The 19,184-nt window shown below is 37.8% G+C and overlaps 1 protein-coding gene across 1 annotated transcript in view; it reads right to left on the bottom strand.

Moving 5' to 3' along the window:
• POLA1 (DNA polymerase alpha 1, catalytic subunit) overlaps window positions 1-19,184 on the bottom strand; it is a 184,476-nt gene that overhangs the window by 103,884 nt on the left and 61,408 nt on the right. The window contains 6 exon segments of the mRNA XM_041472471.1: window positions 4,767-4,941; window positions 6,943-7,074; window positions 8,605-8,737; window positions 9,987-10,192; window positions 13,627-13,719; window positions 15,283-15,315. Coding sequence (XP_041328405.1) covers window positions 4,767-4,941; window positions 6,943-7,074; window positions 8,605-8,737; window positions 9,987-10,192; window positions 13,627-13,719; window positions 15,283-15,315 — 772 coding nt within the window.

Here is a 19,184-nt window from a genome sequence, read left to right as displayed (position 1 = left end):
GGTTTTTTTTCCTCATGACATCAAGAAAAAATAAAAATCGAAGCAACTTTGACTTACTCTGACAGGAAAAAGTCTTCAGGGCTATCATTAAATTACCTGCACTGCAGGTAAGCTTTATCACCTCACCAAAACTGCAAGGCTGGATGCCGGACAAAGCACTGCAACACCACAAACGTGCGGGGTGACCAACCTAACTCATACAACTAAGTTCGGGGACTTGCTCCTGAATTATTTAATAGAATTATTAAAACCATTACTAACTGGCAAGCAAAGCCGGCCACCCAAGAACCTGAAAAAAACGGTCATAGTTTTTTATCAAACGCGGTATTTTAAAAGCGACATTTCTGCGGATCGCTTGTGCCCTTCCTTCCCCCGCGGGCACAAGGGCGCCGCGGCCGCCGGGCAGCCGTGAGGGGCCGGGGCTGTTCCCGGGGGCTGTGCCGAGGGTCTGCTCCTGGGAGCCGTTCCCGGGGGCTGTGCCCGGGGCCCCTTCCCGGGGGCTGTTCCCGGGATGCCGCATTCCAGCCGCAGGTGCTCGGGGGCCGCGGCAGCTCCGCCCGCCCCTTTCCCCAGGGACCCCGCGCGGGAGGCCGGAATCGGCAGCCGGTGCTGCCACCCCGCGGCCGGCGCCGCGCACTGCAGCGGGGCCCGCGGCGCCGGGGCCGCCCGCCCGGCCGGCCTGCTCGTCTGTTCGCTCACATCGCCATTGCTTCTTTTATTCATCCATCTTAGCGTTGTCTCTTTTATTCATTCATATTTTCACTCTTTTTTTTACTCATTCCAACGCGCTTTAACGATTCTCATGTTCTGAGCAGGTCTGGAGCATCTCAGAACACCCAGCCAGACCACAAACAGCAAATTTCACACGCTTTAGAGCTAGTTACTGTATTGTCATGAAGTTTCACCACGACTTTAATCTTAATTTTCATCACTGCCCTTTCACTTCACTTCACTCCCTAATGTGAGCAAGACAACAACGAAGTCAAAACCTGAGGTACATTCTGCGTGCCACAAGGAGAGCATCCATCCCGGTGTCTGCCTGGAGTCTGTGCAGCTGCTACACTCTATATTAAAGACACCTGAACGATTCTCTAACAATATTTTTTTTAAAAACACAATTAAAAAAGCCAATATATTTGGTGCTGGTGGGTCTCCTTACAAGAAGGAGCTAACACATAGACACCACCTCCAAGCAGGGAGCAGAACTGGGAAGTGCTCCTAATGACAAGCCTCATCAGGACCCAGTAATGACTCCCTAAAATCAGAAGCCTTCCTAAGACATGCCCAATGCCAAGCAATCTGCAGAGCACCAACGTGCACATCCCTCTGCAAGGCAGCAGAACACACCTCTTCCAGAAAACATCATGACACTGGCTAGGACAGCAGTCATCAACTTCCATCATTTGAAACAAGCAATATTCTGTAGTAACAGCTACAGAAGTCCCATGGATAAAGAACTCTGCTTCCATGTCTGCTTATTTCAACAAACAAATAAGATGCATCTTTTCTTTGAGACAAGGAGCAGTACTTATGTACTAACAAAAAACCACTATTTGAAATACAGTGAGAGAATTGCTGTGCCATACAGTTCTTCTGGTTTAAAAGCTAAATACCTTAAGGATGAAGTAAGGTCTCCAAGACTTAGGAAGATCAGATTTATTAAATAATATAACTGATTAGATTGCACACTTTATTTAGTTTTACAAACTGAGACAATCCTCATCTTGTCACTCCATTTCCTCAGAAACTTCAAGACAAAGAGAGTGAATGCAGGACTATGCCAAGGAGGTTCTTGTTTTTAGGAACAATGAACTTCCATTTCTCAAAGCTCAGCAGACCTCCTACAATGCCCCAAAACAAAAGGTGGTTTCCAACTTGATTCCATAGCAAATAAATATGACATTTAAGGGGTTCTCTGCAATTTTTAAGTTGAATTATTTGCTCCTGTTCTTCAGTGTCTAATGTAATTTAAAATTGCTTGCTTTGAGCACAGACAGAACAAAGAACTTTTCAGGACTTTGATGTGAGCCAAGCTTCCCTAGCAGAGTTCAATTTTATCTACTCAGACTTGCAGGGTGACAGGAAACATTCACCTTATAAACACACAATATTGCAGATTCTGTTAAGCATGCAGCCAAGATCTTTTTTCTACAACCACTCTCCCTATACAGATACATATTCTACATAATAAAATAAATCTGATCAGTGGAGCAAGACACACATAGTGAGAATGCAACAGGGTTTTGGTCCATAGATATGATGCACATGTATCCTTCAGAATGGGAAAATGTGCCTTTTTGCAACAAGATGGGAAAAAACAATGGGAATTTGGATGTATATCATGACGAAAATACTAAGTAATAAAGCCCATCTTAGCATCACAGATCAGTAAACAGTTTCCACATTTGCTTGTTTTACCAAGCTGGACTCAAGTATCTTGTACTCTTTTGTATCTTACAAAGGATTTTTGATTTTTGTGAAAGAAAACCACTTGACTATGCCTCCAGTACCATTAAAAAAACCCTCCAAGATAACTTCAGCTTGCAATGACTAATGTACAGCTCTTAACAAGTGCTGTATATGAAAATCTAAGCAGATCAGAAGTCTTGAAAGAGACCTGACTTTACCCTCAAGCACAATTTAAGCTTTCCCAAGAAAACAAAGCTAGGGAAGGTGATAAAATTTTGACTGTACAGCAAGGTCAAACTGAACACACTTCAGATCTAAGACTGTAATAGATACATACAGGTTTTCAGACTGACAATTGTGGACTATTAATAAACTCTCAGCTGCATGATGCTATTACAGACCATAAAAGAAATCTTCATCTGGAACACACTACAGCGCAAAAAGCAGCACAGGCACTTGCAAACAGTGGCAATACCTTCTGTGCCTATCAGTGGCACAGAGTTCTTAAGATCTGAGTAGTTAACTTAGGTGTCTGAAGGGAGCCAGTCTTTTCTGAAAATCTAACCTGTTGTGAATAAGAGCTCTGAATTTGAGCTTAACTCTACAAGACTAACAATCTTTGCCAACAGAAATAAACTAGCTTCAGAAATCGTTCCTGTCTTTTACCTAAATGAAGTACAAGTTTGCTGCCTATTTTAAACCCCTTCAACCTAACCAAGAGTGCTTGACCTTTTCAGTCAGGCATACCACACAGTCAACTCTGACATCAAGGGAAAGTTGGATACCAAGGCCTTGCCACATAATAAACAGGATGATTTGTGTGGTCAGCCTGCATGTGTGGAGAAGGCTGACAGCCCCTCAAAGCATGAGAGCTGTTGAGGACACATGGAACATCAAATGCCTCCAAGACACACCTTTGCTGACTCAGAAAAAGAAGAATTTGTGTCTTCAACCCCTTTTCAACAACCCAGAAATGGAGATGGAAAAAGCTGCATGATACAAGGATTGTCTTGGGAGATTATGATTCTTCATGGCTATCATCCTCCTTCCTGAGAAACAGCAAGGCACCTTTCTTGCACACATTCTAAATACAATCTCCAAGCTATTCTGCTGTTACTAAGGGAGCTACAGACATGCAGTTACACAGGTGAAGAGTCCTGAGGCTACCAGGTGATTAATTGGCCAAATCCTGGAACTTGGCCTCCTTTACCTATACAAAAAATGCTGACAACTAACTCTTCCTTTGAGCATTCAAATATTCTGAAAAAAGTAATTTCTGCAGGTCTGAAATTCCTGTAGACAGAGACATAGCACAAACTATTACACTGAAACAGTGTAACTCTCTAAAAAGCTCTCCTAGAGAAAAGGCAATCTGGTCAAGAATTTCATAGCCAGCAAAATTAACAACTTTTTCATGTCCTTGAGCAACAGTTTTGAAAATAATGAACTACGTGTGAGTTACAAATCACAAAATTTCTGTTTATCAAGTACATCAGTCAAGTCTGTTGGTTAATCAGTTTTGGGGACGAAACAACACTAAAAGGAATACACACACAGAGCAGAGCATTTTCAAGAACAGAGACCCAATAGAACTGTTAACAAATTTTCAACCTTTCAGTCTTTCTAGGTAAGAAGCCCAGGGAATAGAGAAGAAAGAGGCAATCACAGTTGGGCAGAAACATCTCTAATTCTAATTATCAGACATCCTTTTAAAAGGAAAAACAACTCTAACAAGAGCAATTCCCTGTTGCTCATTTGAATTAAAACTGTTGATTTCATGGATCACTAACATTAGTTACATTTTTTGACAGCACTTCTTGGTTTTGGGACCACTTAATTCCTCCATATGAAGCAGTTAAAACTGTTACTAAGATTTTATGTTTCTATTTTCCACTAAGTCAGTTCTAGCAATCAAGTCTTCACTTACATCCTAGTAAAAATTTGTATTCTTTCATTGCAATTATGACTGGTTTTTCCCCTGGGAAGATGCTAGAGATGCCAGCATTTTCTCTGGAAAAATATTCGTTCAGATGCACACTCCAGAACTCCTTTAGTAACTTAAGAAATCTCCAAGACATGCAATAGTACTGTCATTTCTGAAAAGCAGATTTTGCAACTCTGAACAAGGATTGTAAGATTAAATTCATGTTAGTGATCATCTTCTGAAAAAAATACTATTCTGCAGAAGTCATAAATACACTTAGAGTCCATGCTGCTTTCTACAGGCTGTGTAACACAAGCTATTGTTCAACGTAAAAAGACTGATCTGGGGAAGCATTTCTGTTGAGAAACACACATTAAAACCGCTCACTTTGGATCTTGAAATTCTTCAAATAAACTGAATTTAGAATACTTACCTAACCATGTTGCAATAAGAACAGAATCAATTCCCTCTATAGGCACACATATTCTAGCAACTACTGGATGTATTTGCTGTGACAGGTAGTACTGATAATCAATTTTAAGATTTTCTTGCTTTTTTAACTGTTCTGGAGCATATGCTCGCTGGCTGGCACTGAGATCTGATCCATCCTAAGGAGACACATACAAAACAAAGTGTGAAAGAAGTCTATACAAAGGATTATGCTTCAAATATTATGCATTATTTTAATGCAAAATCTTTACACACTCTTTTGGTTGATTTATTATGCATCCAATACAAATCCAGCAGTAGTAGAAAAACTGCATTGCTGATGCTGGCATCAACTAGCAAGTTCAAGAATGCAAAACCAGCTTGTATTATTGTAGCCTACACGTGCAAATCAGTAGGAGTAGACAGAGTAAACAGTCCCATCTGTCAATTCTGAAATGCACAATGAAAACACATTGTAACCATCAGCCCAGTTAAAAATACACAGAGGGCATGCATTTTGGATTCACTTTGTACTAAACCAGCATTATCATTTTGCACAACAAGCAAATTCTAAGTCGTGGATATCAAAACTATATCTGTTTTGCTAGGAAATTTATATTCTTTAATTCTATAAAGATATGAATAGAATGAATGATCAGAGAATGGACCAGTACTCATTGGCATATGAATAAATAACAGAGGCAACAGTGTTGATTAGAAAGAGGAAATTCTATAATATTCAGAAATACTGAAATAAATGTATGGTGACATCTCAAGCCAAGAGAGAAACACCACTTAGAGGTTAAAATATACATTACATTATTTTCCAACTTGAAAAAGGAAGATAAGGAGAAAATAATTAAATTTGGACTGCAATAACTAAAATGAAAACAATATACATGGAGGAATTATCAGATCTAAGACGACAGTACTCTTGCAAAATGTAACTCATTTAAACCTGTAGAATCGCAATCCCACTCCTCAACTGCCCTAGGAAATATCATTTTTAATGTGTGTCAAAAATCTTAGCGCAAAACTTAAAGCTGTATTTTTGCAAGATTCCGTAACAAACATAAACGTTTATAGGAATGGGGCAGGGTGGGGTGAAGTACCACAACTGCTTTGGGTTGGTTTTTTTTTTGCTAAGTACAGTTTCTTTTTTGATTTTTTTCAGCAGAACAGAACAAATGCATTAATACATGACACCTTCATTTATTCATTTAAGATGAGCTACTGGTTTCAATAGGGTCAGCAATGATGGACTGAAAACCCATCACTAATAAAGACAGACTGCAAGCCATTGGTTCCTCCTACTCCTTTCAGACAACTTAGTATTCAGAACAAAATTAATTTAGGACTATTCAGCTCATCCAGCTGCTTTGCAAAAATAATTACAATGCAACTCCTTCAGCTCCCTTCTTTCAACAAGTATATTCTTCTCTTGTATTGTGCCACTGCTCAGCCGCACCCGTGGCCCAGCTCTCAAAAGTCTTGGCAGCTTTGGGGTGCCAGGCTAAGAACTCTCAATTAAGTCAAATAAAGTACATTTTGGTTTGATAATAATGAAGGAGCTGAAATAGTCACATTGTCAAGTTTGTCGGCTTGGCCTAAAAGATCCCTTGGTCCATCTAACTCAATCTACCCCTTTTTTCTTTTTTCAATTAACAGAACCAAAGTGGAGTACATATTTGTGAAATAGGGATAAGTATTTACAGGATAAACACCTGAAACCAGAAAGTGGCTCAGATTTCCCAATCTATACATTAGAGGTACCACCAGATCCAATGACTGTGAATTGAACAGACAAAGGTGATACTGGAAAAAACAATGACACTATTTAACCAACAACAACAACAATTATCTTTCCACGAATGAAAGGTTCTTCACCACTAGAATTTTCTTCTGCTTAAAATGAAGACTAGGCTTTTTCTTTAGTTCTAGTTCCAAACATGAATGAATTCAGGGAGATTTCACCAGTCACTTTATGGAAATAGTTGCTGAGCTGATCACAATGCTCTATAAAACTAAATTTAGTACAGAAAACCAACTATTTTAAAAGATAAGACTACCTCACCAAAAAGAAATGCCAAAACACATCTTCCCAGGAGCTGAGCTGGGTTTTTTTTTGCTGTATCTCAAAACAATACCTAGTATTGAGCAATAAAGAAAGACATTTTTACCTGACAAATGATATATGACACTGTGTCTCCTGCCTTCACCTTTCGGCCTCCATGAGAGTTTATCCACATGGCAACATGCACATGTGGCAAGGCTTTTTTGTCAGGATAATCCTGGGGATCTTTTGTCAATGCCTAAAATATCAAAGGGGAAAACAGAAACATAACTATGAGAAAAATCTATTACTTCAGTGATGGACAGCTCAGAACTTTAAAAGACAAGATTACATAGCAGCTATCTTCATCCTTCTACTATGCACAAGTTCATCTAAAACACAAAGTAAGATAAAAAAACTGTAAGAAACTCATTTGCCATATGTTAAGCCCTAGGTACCAGTCTTTCAATTTTTATAAATGTTATTATTAATAAAACAAAAGGATGTTTTTACAGTTACTATCTGAAAAATTCATTAGCGTTATGATCATAATGCAATTGTTTTAAAATTAAACTAAATTGAAGATGACAATATTATGCAAAATGCAAAAATAGAGCCAGAGATTACCCTCTTACTCCTCTTCCATTAAGGTCATACAGTAAATCTGAATATTGTATAGCTAAGGGTATCTAACAAGCTCTGCAGCAAGAGGGTACAACTGAATTTAAGTATTTTTGTGTATCTCATACTACTGAGATTCCACAATGACTTTTTCCTTTAAACAAAATAAAATGCTACATTTAAATATTTACTATCATCCCAATTCTTAGAAACAACTTCTACACTTGACTTAATAGTTAAATACTTTTTTTTTTTTTCTGAAGTAGTAAAACAGAGGAACTTTAGGAATTTAAAGTGAACATTTTGCTATATATATCTTTTACAGGGACACTAAGTGCTGTTAGAAGATATGTATCAGAACATTCTTTTTTTGAGTCAACCATAAAATTCAGATTTCTCTACACTCATATGACAACCTGAACACATTTCTTAACTGATTACCACAGTCTTACAGAGCAGACAGATGTCCAGCTGGCTAAAGAAACAGACTTTGGATGGACTGTTGATAGATGTCTTCTATTAGAACCATAAGAGAGGCATGTAATACCCCTTTACCAGCAATTCAGTGGTGGTAAACTGCCCCCAACAGGAAAGGGGAGTCTCTGAAGCTAAAAATACAGTTTTTATCATTGAGGATTCCCAAAAAAAACCCCAAAACCACAACGCTGCTGCTCAAACTGCTGTAAACAAAGCAGAGTATTTTACTTCTTGTTGCACTAAAGTCTTGAATGAGATCTCAAAATGACCATTAGCTTTTTTATACAGATCCTTCTAGGGAAATATTATTAGGGTTTTCTAGAAAACAGAGTATTTGATTATTTTCCATTGCACTCTTCAGTTCATGCATTTAAAGCCTGAAATATAAAGTAACAGCTCAGGAGAACTTCTCCTGAAAACAACATATCATTCTCAAAGTGCAGAGTGAGCCTGGTAAACAGCAGGATGGGGGACAAGACACAAAGGTGTTATTCTGGAGCCTCCACCCCAGTAGGGCTTTTTCCCGCTCAAATTGTAGGATCTCCGCAGCATGTCCTGAACTATTCAGTACCTAATAAAACTCCTGCTATTTCACAGTATCATAAGGATTAAAAATATTTTTGTCAGCAGTCAATATATTCAGGAACAGTAAGGTTTTTCTGAGACAGAAAAGAGCTGCAAGACCACTTACCTTATTTATTTCAAACTGATTTGCTGGGATCTGACCACTCATCACATTTTCCCCAATTTCTATAAGTCGCCTTTGAATATTTTCCACAATTATGTCTCGGGGCTGATCAGAAAGAATCTGACCAATTACATAGCTACAAAAACAGTACAAAAATTAAGAAAAGCTTGGCACGTGCAAAACCATTACAACAGACAAAATCTTCTCTTCCCCTAGATTTTCTCTAGACGTTAAAGAGCCCAAGGATGAAGTCTGATGAAAAATTTATAGAAATTTACCAGTGTATTTTATTTTGTGTTTTATTTATTTACTTATTTTACTAAAAGTAAATTATTGCAAATAGTTCTAATGCTAAATAATGATTTGGAATGGGTGAGTGCAACTTTCTATTTTCTTCTGCTATATCATTTTTCCATGTATTATTCCACAGCAGGTATCTTAAGACGGGGGAGAAGAGAACATATCAAGTAAGCAAAGTCTTGCCTATTGCTGCAAAATGTGGTTGGAAGATCTGCCAGCTGCAGAAGAGTTAGTCACTAAAGAACACTCTCCAACATTTGTATAGCTTTAATTACTAATACATTCCTAACTTGGAAAAATTTGCTTCTATTATGATGCATCTTTTCTTAGAAAATGCAAGTCTTAAGAACAGTAAGCAAGTGTGTGGTGTATTTTTACAGATGTGAGAAGTATTCATTTTTGGATACATTTGGACCCACGAGCTGTTTAAGTTTTCAAGAGGCATAATACAATGAGTCAGCACCCAGATGACCACCTCTCCACTCTCTCTAATTTTCTTTCTATGATGCTAAATGTGTTACTTCTACTGAATTAAAGCATTAATATGCCCTGTGTAATAACAATTAATAAACAGTCAATCCAGTATCCATCACAATGAAGTCTCATGGCAAAAGGAAAGAGAAGCAGTCCTGGGAAAATGGACCACCTCCTCAGGCTGCACCCAGTGCACTTCCAGTTTTTTTAGAGGGTGCTCAAAGTGCTGAGCCCAGCTTCTTTAGGAAATAAAACATCCAACCTAGAACCTACAACTCCAAATGCTGACAGCATCTACCATCTTCACAAGATTTCAACTCTGGCTTATTAAATAACATTTCCAACACTGATAACTCAAAAGCACAGCTTCCACAGCAGATGCAAAACCAGAGAGTGAAATTCTGAGACATTTGGACTTGCACAGGTCTAACCTGTTACCAATGGCAGAAGGTAAAGTTTACATCTCCTCCAAAAATCAGCCAAGTCCTAACACTCATGTTAGTTACCAGCTGTGATCTTCAGGAAACACAGTATCAAATGTTTAGGAAAGTAAGTACAAATGTTTACTGTTTCAAACAGAGCAAAGAAGACAATGCCACAAAGAAACTTACTTTCCAGTCTGTTTAGCAAGATCACACCAGTCTCTCCTGACTATATCCAGCCCTTTTAGCTCTTGTTTAGTTACGTATTTCCCATCTCCTGTTGGTTCCACACTCAGAGCAGCATACTTCTTCTTCTTTAACAACAGCAAGGACTTAAAAATTCCATCAATATCTATTTCCAACAATTTGTACAGCTTGTTCACTTCACTTTTGATCTGCAAATGCACCAACATTAACAACAAATGCAACAATTTAATGATGGACAAATTCAATTGTTCTTGAGTTTTAAAACAAGTTACACTAACACTGTATTTGAAAGACTGGTCAGATATCAGTAATTCATTACACACTAGTAACTATGAGCTACTACTAAAATTAAGGTTCACCCATTGACTTTTTCAGTATCTACAGCTTGGTACATCCAACTCTGTAATAAAATTAAGCAAGGCAGATAAACATGAGATTGAAGTGGCCTTGGAGATAACTGGCTCCATTTTACTAAAACACTTACTCCATCTAACCTCTCACCTAAATTAAGCAAACAATGGATTTCACAGCAGGGATCTACTTACTAGGCAAAGACAAGAGATGGTCACTTAGAAAAGACAAACAGCCTTATAGAAAAGGCAAAGGTATTATTGCAAAGGCACCTTTCTTTCTTCCCACTTTCATCCTAAACCAGGGAGGGGAGAGAAACTATGACTGCAGACCAGAGCTCTGTGTGTGCATGTTCAGGAAAACCAGGCAAGTTTCTTTTACCCTTCCCCACAATATATCTACCTTTTCTATAGCCTGATTTCCTTGAGAGGAAACCAAAAAAGGTGAGGTTTTTCTACACACAGGCTATGTTTAATCCATATACAAAAGTTTCAAATGGCACTGATATATTGTCTTAATATAGTACCAAGTACCTCTTACCTCTATTCTAAGGGAACAGAAGTGCAACAGCTCAAAACAGCATGAACCTTCAACAACAAACTTTGGTTCCAGTACACATTTACCCACCTACTGGCTTGGCTGAAAGTTTTCCACTTGCTTTTTTCTTCTCTCATATGTTTTTACTTTATGTTCTTCAACAGAGTATCTGCATACGTCAGGTGTCCTGTTCTGTGTTCATGTTCTACTCTTTCCTTCCTTTCCTCTACAACTTAACTTTCCCTGTTGATTTTCACTATCCATATTCACTCATACTTTTACCACCAACTATGAACTATCCCCTTCTCACGTCTCACTCAAGCTGGATATGCATTCAAGTTCTTTTGCCATCTAGATACAGACGTATCAGATACAGGGTATCTAGATAGTCCGCCAAGAACAGGACCTTCAGCATAAAATCTCACTGGTTTCCTATCTAGCTTTGAACTCCGATTACCATTTTAACCAAAATCTCCCTTAAAAACTTTTCATTTATGTGTATACATATAGGTGTGCACTTAGTTTTTCTCTCTTGGGTCTCTGTACTTCCTATTGCAGGAATTACCATTACTTTGATGTCCCCTGTATATTTCTAAGTTTTGAAGGGCATCAAGAGGCAAAAACCATTTTGCTACAAGGCTCATACTTTCTTTCTTAAAACAGTCAAACAATTCCTCTAAACATTTTTCTGCAATTTTAATTTTCAATTTTTCTTTTTTACAGCATACTAACTGTAGTTAGTACAGTGCTAAAAACCCAGTAACAGTTCAGTACTGAATGTACTGACAAATCTGATTCACAAGGACACACAGAAAATGAGAAAAAACTGCTAAGTAATGACTGAAAAGGGCATGGATATAAATACTGCAGGGTTAAGGGTGGTAGAGAACACACACATTAGAGGGGGAATTCAGAAGGCATGTAAGAGAATTTTCTCCAATAGAAAACCAAAATTAATCTCTTGGAGGAAAGCTTCACTGCTGAAGACAATTCATAAATTCACACTTTACATTAGAACAGGGGTACACTCACTAACTGCTCTCACTGTAATTGATTGCATTAAACCTCTGTGCCTTCCCATACAGTCTACATTAAAGCAAAAGTACAGTGAAAGCAGTGTCAATATTCCTCACCTCTGAACACAAAACTTTGGGAAAGAAATTATTATGCAGTGGAGCAGAGATATTTCTTGAGAGTGTTCCTCATCAAAACAGACAATTCTTTATCCTGATTTTTTTTAATAGGAATTACTCAAAACAAGGAATATGTAAATGATCAAAGTGTTTGCAAAAAAAAGCAACTGTCGCTTTTTTGAGGAATAAACAAACAAACAAGAGACGTGAAATGAGAGAGATATGAATCACTTTTTTCTGCCACAGAAAGGATACTGAAAGCCACAACATCTGCAATTTTGATGCCAGGTTTGATTGTGCTGGTTTACAAAGATAAGTTTATCCACTTTTTATATGTTGTACATGATTTTAATCAAAACATCTCTTACTGTCCTTTTTTTTGTTCAATTAAAAAAAAAAAACCTCAACTGATACGTAATACAGAAGTACAATGGATTAAAAAAGCTTAAGATTTTACTCTCATTAAACAGCTGACAAGTTCAAACACATACCTTTTCTCTCAGAAAATCTGACTCTAATTCAGAAGTATTTAACCTATTATGCTTATCCTGTCAGATTTCATAAAAGTTATTATTATTTAACTATCCTCTGTAATGTTTAGCCATCAAATGGGAGCACAGGGACAAAAAATAAACCAGAATGAAACCACACACACACAACTGGAGTAAGATTAAACTTTCTTATACACTGCTGTATGTACAATAGAAATTATATATAATCTTGCATGTGGCAAACAGAAAAGAAAGACTGCTTTCTACCATGCCAGCAGCCCTCCTGCTACTCAGTTATGATATCAAATTATTATCCAATTTTCTGCTCCTGAATGCATCTACTTCTAAATGTTCCCACTAGCATGAAGGTAGAAGTATGCTAAAAAACCCTGGAATCACTCCCTGCCTTAAAATTAAATTACTTCTGTTTAATACTATACTGAATACGTCTATGCTTTCTTTAGCTTTTTTAGAGTTTCCATAGCTCTCATTTTCATCACATTTTCTTCCATCTTTCAAAAACAGCTTCTCTTGCATCTTTTCTTTAGAAAGTTCTAAAATATTTCTCACTTTTCTTCCACAATTTCAGAGAGCCACAAAACTTCCACATCATCAATTGCAATCAGATCTCTTTGGTAGCTGGTATACCATGAAAATTAATACTTGAACCTACCACTGGAAATCTAGTAACATATTGAGTGTCAAAAATTACATAACTATACAACACTAAACTGAGATACATCCTTCATTAAAAAAAAAAAAAAAATCAGAATTGCTTATGTTGTAAATGAAATTAACTTGGAGGAGAAATTGTACCTTACACCTTGGTTTATAAAATATTGAGATACTCTTCTGCTACCTTAGAATAAGTTAAAAAAAAGCTTGCTATGCAATGAAATGGTTCATTTCATCACTTAAAAATGCACAGAATAGCTACACCTGAAAAAGAGCATTTATAGCTGAGTTTTTACTACTTCATAGGTTCCACACATTGTGAAGTTCTCTCTTATGGCATATTCTCTGCTTGTGCCACAGAATCCTCTCTGAACACCATCTCAGAGGAACAACACAGATCTATGTAGGAAATCTTCAAAAAAAAAAGTTCCTTACCTTATTCCCCAGCTTGAAGACCTCATCCAAACTGGTGCTATTAGTGTTTATCATAATGGAATCTGTGTCTCCATAAATCACTTCAAGGTTCATCTAAACAAAAAAAAAATTGCTTTGAAAAACAAAAAAGAACCACTCTATATTCTACAAGTCCCACATAACTTTCAAGGTTCAAAAATATCGTTATCTATATACTATCCCTTAAACACTAAAAAGTATTCTAGCAAGAAAACAAAACGAATTTTTACTGACAGATCTGTACATTTCATTAAAACCTATTTAAATTTAAAGAGAATAGAGAAACTTTAGCCACTGATATGTTAAAAAGACCACTGTCCAGTTGCGTACATAATATAAATAGGCAACATTTTACTAAATGAATACTAGAAAAATAAGTCAGTGAACAAGTCTGATCTTGGGAAACAGCAGAAACTCTGATGAGAAATAGCTTTGGACTGCTAAGACACAAGAAAATCACTTCCACAAGACTTCTGGGCAAATTCAGACAAGGCAGCCAGCCAAAGTGTTTGAAAGGTAATACCACAGTCAGGTATCCCATCCCATCTGCAGGCGTCACAATACTACTGGGCAAAAAAAATGGAGAAAAAATACTTAGATTCTCCATTTCAAACAAATCTGTGAAAGCACTGGCTAGTGAATGACAGCAACTGAGAATAGCACAGCACTGCCCAGACTAGGCTGCTCTTCTTCACTCTTTGAGGTTATGCAGATGGCTTCATATTTCCATCTTCCCTCTCCCATCTTTTAACTTCTGCTAATCCAACCACCTGTGTTTGTCCTCACCTGGGCATCAGATCCTTCAGGGAATGCTCCTTTTGGAGAAGGATCTAGCTACTATGACCCACAAGTTCTCTTTCCAGGTTGAACTATGAACAATTACACCCAGAGATGGACACAAACATTTACTGAACCCCTTCTCTTTGACTGACACTCTGCCATCACATCACTTCTGATTCTTGTAACAATTTAAATGCCCTGCATGGAGAAGACTGTATTCAAACACCAGCCATACTTCCGTAATACTCTGGATAATGGAGCAAATTCTAGACAAACTGAGGAACATAAAAAAGCCTGAGGTGCATATGAAAAGCACAGCAAGAAAAAAGGTAAAAAGAAAAATTGCCAACACCAGTAAATGTCACAACAACAACAAGAAAAATTGGCAGATGCATATAATTGCATAATATTAATTTTGAAAAAAAAAAAATAAAAGAAAACCTGACATTTTCAGTGGTGGAAAAATCAATGCAGCTGTAAAAACTGCAACATGGCTATGTCCATGTTAAACTCCACAGAGCTGAAAAACCACCCCATGACAGAGTTTAAAGGATGCCAAAAAATAAACCATAATAAACCACTAGAACACATGGTGTAACAGGTTTACGAGTAAACTCTAATTAGCACTGTTGCTAATTTGCTTGAAACAGTCCCACATAGGCTTCAAGCAGGGTCCAGATCATATCTGTGGTAGGAAAAGAAAAAAGCTATAATCCATCAGGAAGGATTACATCTGTAAACTAGGCATCCTAAGAAGTGATTTCAGGTCTGTTTGGGTTACAGTTCTCCTAGAATAAAAAAAATTTCACCAGGTGTGCTCTTTAAGTGTTGTTGTTTAATGAAAATGCTCAGCATTACCTTCTGCACCATCTCCTTGGTATGCATCAAAATCTGAAATAAAAAAAATAACCGAAGATTAGCGTATGATATAATTACAGGCTAACACAGGCAAACATATCCATTAGGTTGCTAACTCCAAATGCTCTCACCTTTCAAAACAAAGCAAACCACCTCTCTCCTGGCAACACACAGTCACCTCAATACTCCTATTACATGAGTAAATTCTCGTTTGACCTTGTATTAATGCTATTATTAACTCCCCTAAAACAAGATTAAAACAAATCTCAAAATTGCATGTGCATACACACATTCTACCTTAGGAAAAAAAGAACACTGAATCAAATGGCTTAAATACAACCTAATCAGCAAGTGCCAGAATTAAGTCTCTTTTAGTAATTTAGGTCAGTTGTCGCCTTCATATCCATCATCTTATTTCTTGATGTCATTGAATTTTTTCCCAAAAACATCCTGTCTCATTCAGTCCAGCCTGGATGGTGCTCACTTAAGAAGACTTAGTCAAAAGGTTGATTACCCTTGTAATGATCTCAAAATGGGTCATCAAAAAGCAAACTCCTTATGGAAACCAGAACTGGGACAAGGAACTGGGATAAAGGCAGGACACAGATCTTGGGTCAAGGGGTGTAACCAGGATTGTTTCTCAACCAAGAATGCATCCTAAGTTCTCCAAATGCTCTGAACCTCTTTGAACCTGAGAAATAGCTAAAGAGACCTCATGTGAGTAGGCTGCTGCTTCCATCTCTAATAGTACTCAGCACAGTGGAGGCTGGGGAGAGCACCTCATCTGAAGTCACAGTTACAGCTGTAGCACAGAAAAGGGACAATCAAATGAGCTTAATGAAAAAAAAAAAGGTAGTTGCAACAGCAGGAAGAGCTTGGTGAATTCTGCACAGCTGCATGAGAACCAACATCTGGTCCATTCCTTCAGTCACATGGCCACAGTTCTACTGTACCCTCCATTTCCTTCTTATCAACATCCTGGTGCTCTGGCACCCAGCTCCAGATTCCACTTCCCTGGTGTCAGTCCTTTCCATTGCCACTCAGCAGAAACCTCAGTTTTTCTTCAGCCAATCCTGCTAGTCATATATATTTATACTTTAAATTTTCTTGAGGATTAATCTGAACCACATGTTACAGCAATGATAGATCAGAGTCCATTAAGTAAACCCAAACAATTTGGAACTCAAAAGACAGTTGGGCAACACACTAGGAATAGCTTACATCAAATTTAGTAACCAAGTCTCACCTTCACTACTTTTCACATATTAAATTGCAATACTTCTTGGCCACATTTGCCAAAAGGAAGAATCAAGACTTGTAGTCAAGAAGCCTGTGGCAGGGAGCTGAGCAGTAGAAATCAACAGGGATGAGGAAAGAAAAGGGACAAACAGGCAAGAGCTGTCCATGCTCAGTGGGAATAAGATCATGTTCTTATTACTTATTAAATCTCATTACTTTCATAAGGCCAAGGAGTCTATAATGAAGACAAGAGTCCTGACTACTGTGATGCTGACTATGCTATCACAGCAAGGAATTCTGAAACAGGTGAAATCTCCACCTCTACACAACAGCACACAAACAAGATGACAACACTGCCATTCCTTTAACAGCAACGGCAAGTTTCTTCAGTATTTCAGAACCTTTACATAACCACAGTGGAAGTACGATTTTTTTTTTTGTCTGGAATTACGCACTGGAAGCTGTATTCCCCTCAAGGCACTTGAAGACAGGTTCAGTTCCAAACTATGATGTAATTCTGACACAGCTGAACTCACAACACATGTCCTTATCAGGGTTATTCCCCATCCACATATGAATATCTATGGATTTACACTCTCTGGGTCAAGTTCAAAACATCCAGTTGATTTAAAGACCATTCACTGGTGCTGCAAACCAGCCACTCAAACAACGTGATGCCTGAACTCTGCTGAAGTCCAAAACTGCAGAAAGCTCAGCTGTCCTCAGTCTTCTTTATGGGACAGGAAAACAGCGAGCCTCAACTGCAGATTCTTGCTAGGCTGTACCTGTCACTGGAGTCAGACACACACAATTCCATTTTAATTGGAAGCTCAAAAAGAAGGTATTCCACTCCTATTCATCTCCTAGTGAGTGATTCAGACATCCAACCCCACCACCTTTCTATGGAGTTTTGAAATTATTCTAAAGACATATCACAGGTACATGATATCAAATTTCATATAAAGCAGTCAAAATTCCAACATATTCACCACCCCACAACCCTTCCTCTCACATATTAGCGAACTCCTACAGAGAAAGGTTATACCTCTCCCTTAGTAATCCAAAAGCAAACAGGAGTCCCTGAAACAAAATTGAAAAATTACACCAAAATGAAGAGTTTATACTGAAAAGAAAGGAAGGCCTATCAATTTTCCCTTGGCATTTTCTACTTCACTCTCTGAAATAATTCCGTTAATAATGAGAAAGATAACTTTTTTCCTTTTTTAAAAAGGAATACCCCCTACTAAAAAAATTGTCTGGCTGTGCACAAACCATTTCTCAATTGTCCCTGAGGACAGCAGTGGGTGTAGGTAATTACAGCAAGAGGGTCACAGACAAGTTGGCTTCGTCAAGTGACTGACATATGCTAGTGCCACCCGTTCTGACAGGCGATCACTTGTAAGTGCCAACAGCTACAAAACAGAAGGTTATAAAGTATTGCTAAATTCATTAATAAGGCAGTCAGTAGTTATCTGATTTCACAGCAACACCTGCATATTTATCCTCTCATTACCAACTGGATGATGGAATTTTTTCAAGCACATTTCAAAAATCTGCCAATTTCAAGTGTAGAAAAAAAATAAACTTTGTAGTTAATTTTTCCCTTAACAAAGTACAGCTGTTGAGAATAATTGTTCAAGATCTTACCCTGTAATGTCAACTGCAGCAGAACAAAGAGTATTTAATTAGCAAATCTATCCAGTAATTCAACACCTATTATATAAAATGCCTTCGTGATTTTATTCAGGATAATTTGCTAAGAGGGTTATTACTGACATTCAGATGAAATTTAAAATTCCTACGCAAGTCGAGTCATAATAGCAGTAATGATCCCCCCAATCAGGAGATACTGTGTCACACAAGGTTCTTTAGCAATGCAGCAGCCCATTTCCTGACTTCTTAATTCCTGGGCTCAGCTCAGTGAGAGCCCTTCATGCCAATATTTCAGTCAGCAATACATCCTTAATGGGACTCTATTAAAATACCTAGAATAAAAGTGAGGTTTTTTGTTTTTTTTTTTTGTTAAAGAGAATGACAGTTCTGCTATCATATCAATCCTGAGCAGTTTCTCAGAAATGCACAGCAGAGGAAGGGAGGTGGGAAGACAGAAGAAAGAAGAGAATAGGAAAAATGGTATTGGGTAGTTTCCTTTTGCAAATAATGCTGCACTGCTTATGAGAGCCGGATTGTCTCCTATTCCAAATAGGAAGAATTAATTGCCTGGCAACCCATCTGTACAGCCATGCCCCCTCCCCTCAGCAAACATATACTTCTAAAAACCTGTGAACTTCTCAGTACAGTGAACATCTGTGAAACTCTTTTAACTTTTTTCTTCTAAAAGCAAAACTAGCAACACACATTCTCTCACCCATGAACTGCAAGTCAATATAAACTTAAAGATCATAATTGCAGACAAGCCCTCATCAAACTGCAAAATTCCCTGCTCTAATCCTACCCCAACTCATTAATTACTTAATTAAATGAGGTTGTGACTTAAGACAGAGAATTATTAAAATTATAAATATACAAAGAACAGCTTTACTATTATTTATTACATCAAGTATTTTTGAAGATCCCTTATTTAAAAACCTCTGAAGAGTACCTTCTGATGAGAGGATGCTTCTGTTGACACAAGCTAAGGTACAAGAGTTAAAAACCAATGA

The sequence above is a fragment of the Pyrgilauda ruficollis genome, unplaced genomic scaffold, assembly GCF_017590135.1.
Source record: "Pyrgilauda ruficollis isolate IOZ18807 unplaced genomic scaffold, ASM1759013v1 scaffold29, whole genome shotgun sequence".
NCBI classification, from domain to species: domain Eukaryota; kingdom Metazoa; phylum Chordata; class Aves; order Passeriformes; family Passeridae; genus Pyrgilauda; species Pyrgilauda ruficollis.
This window is presented reverse-complemented; position numbering and strand designations above follow the sequence as displayed.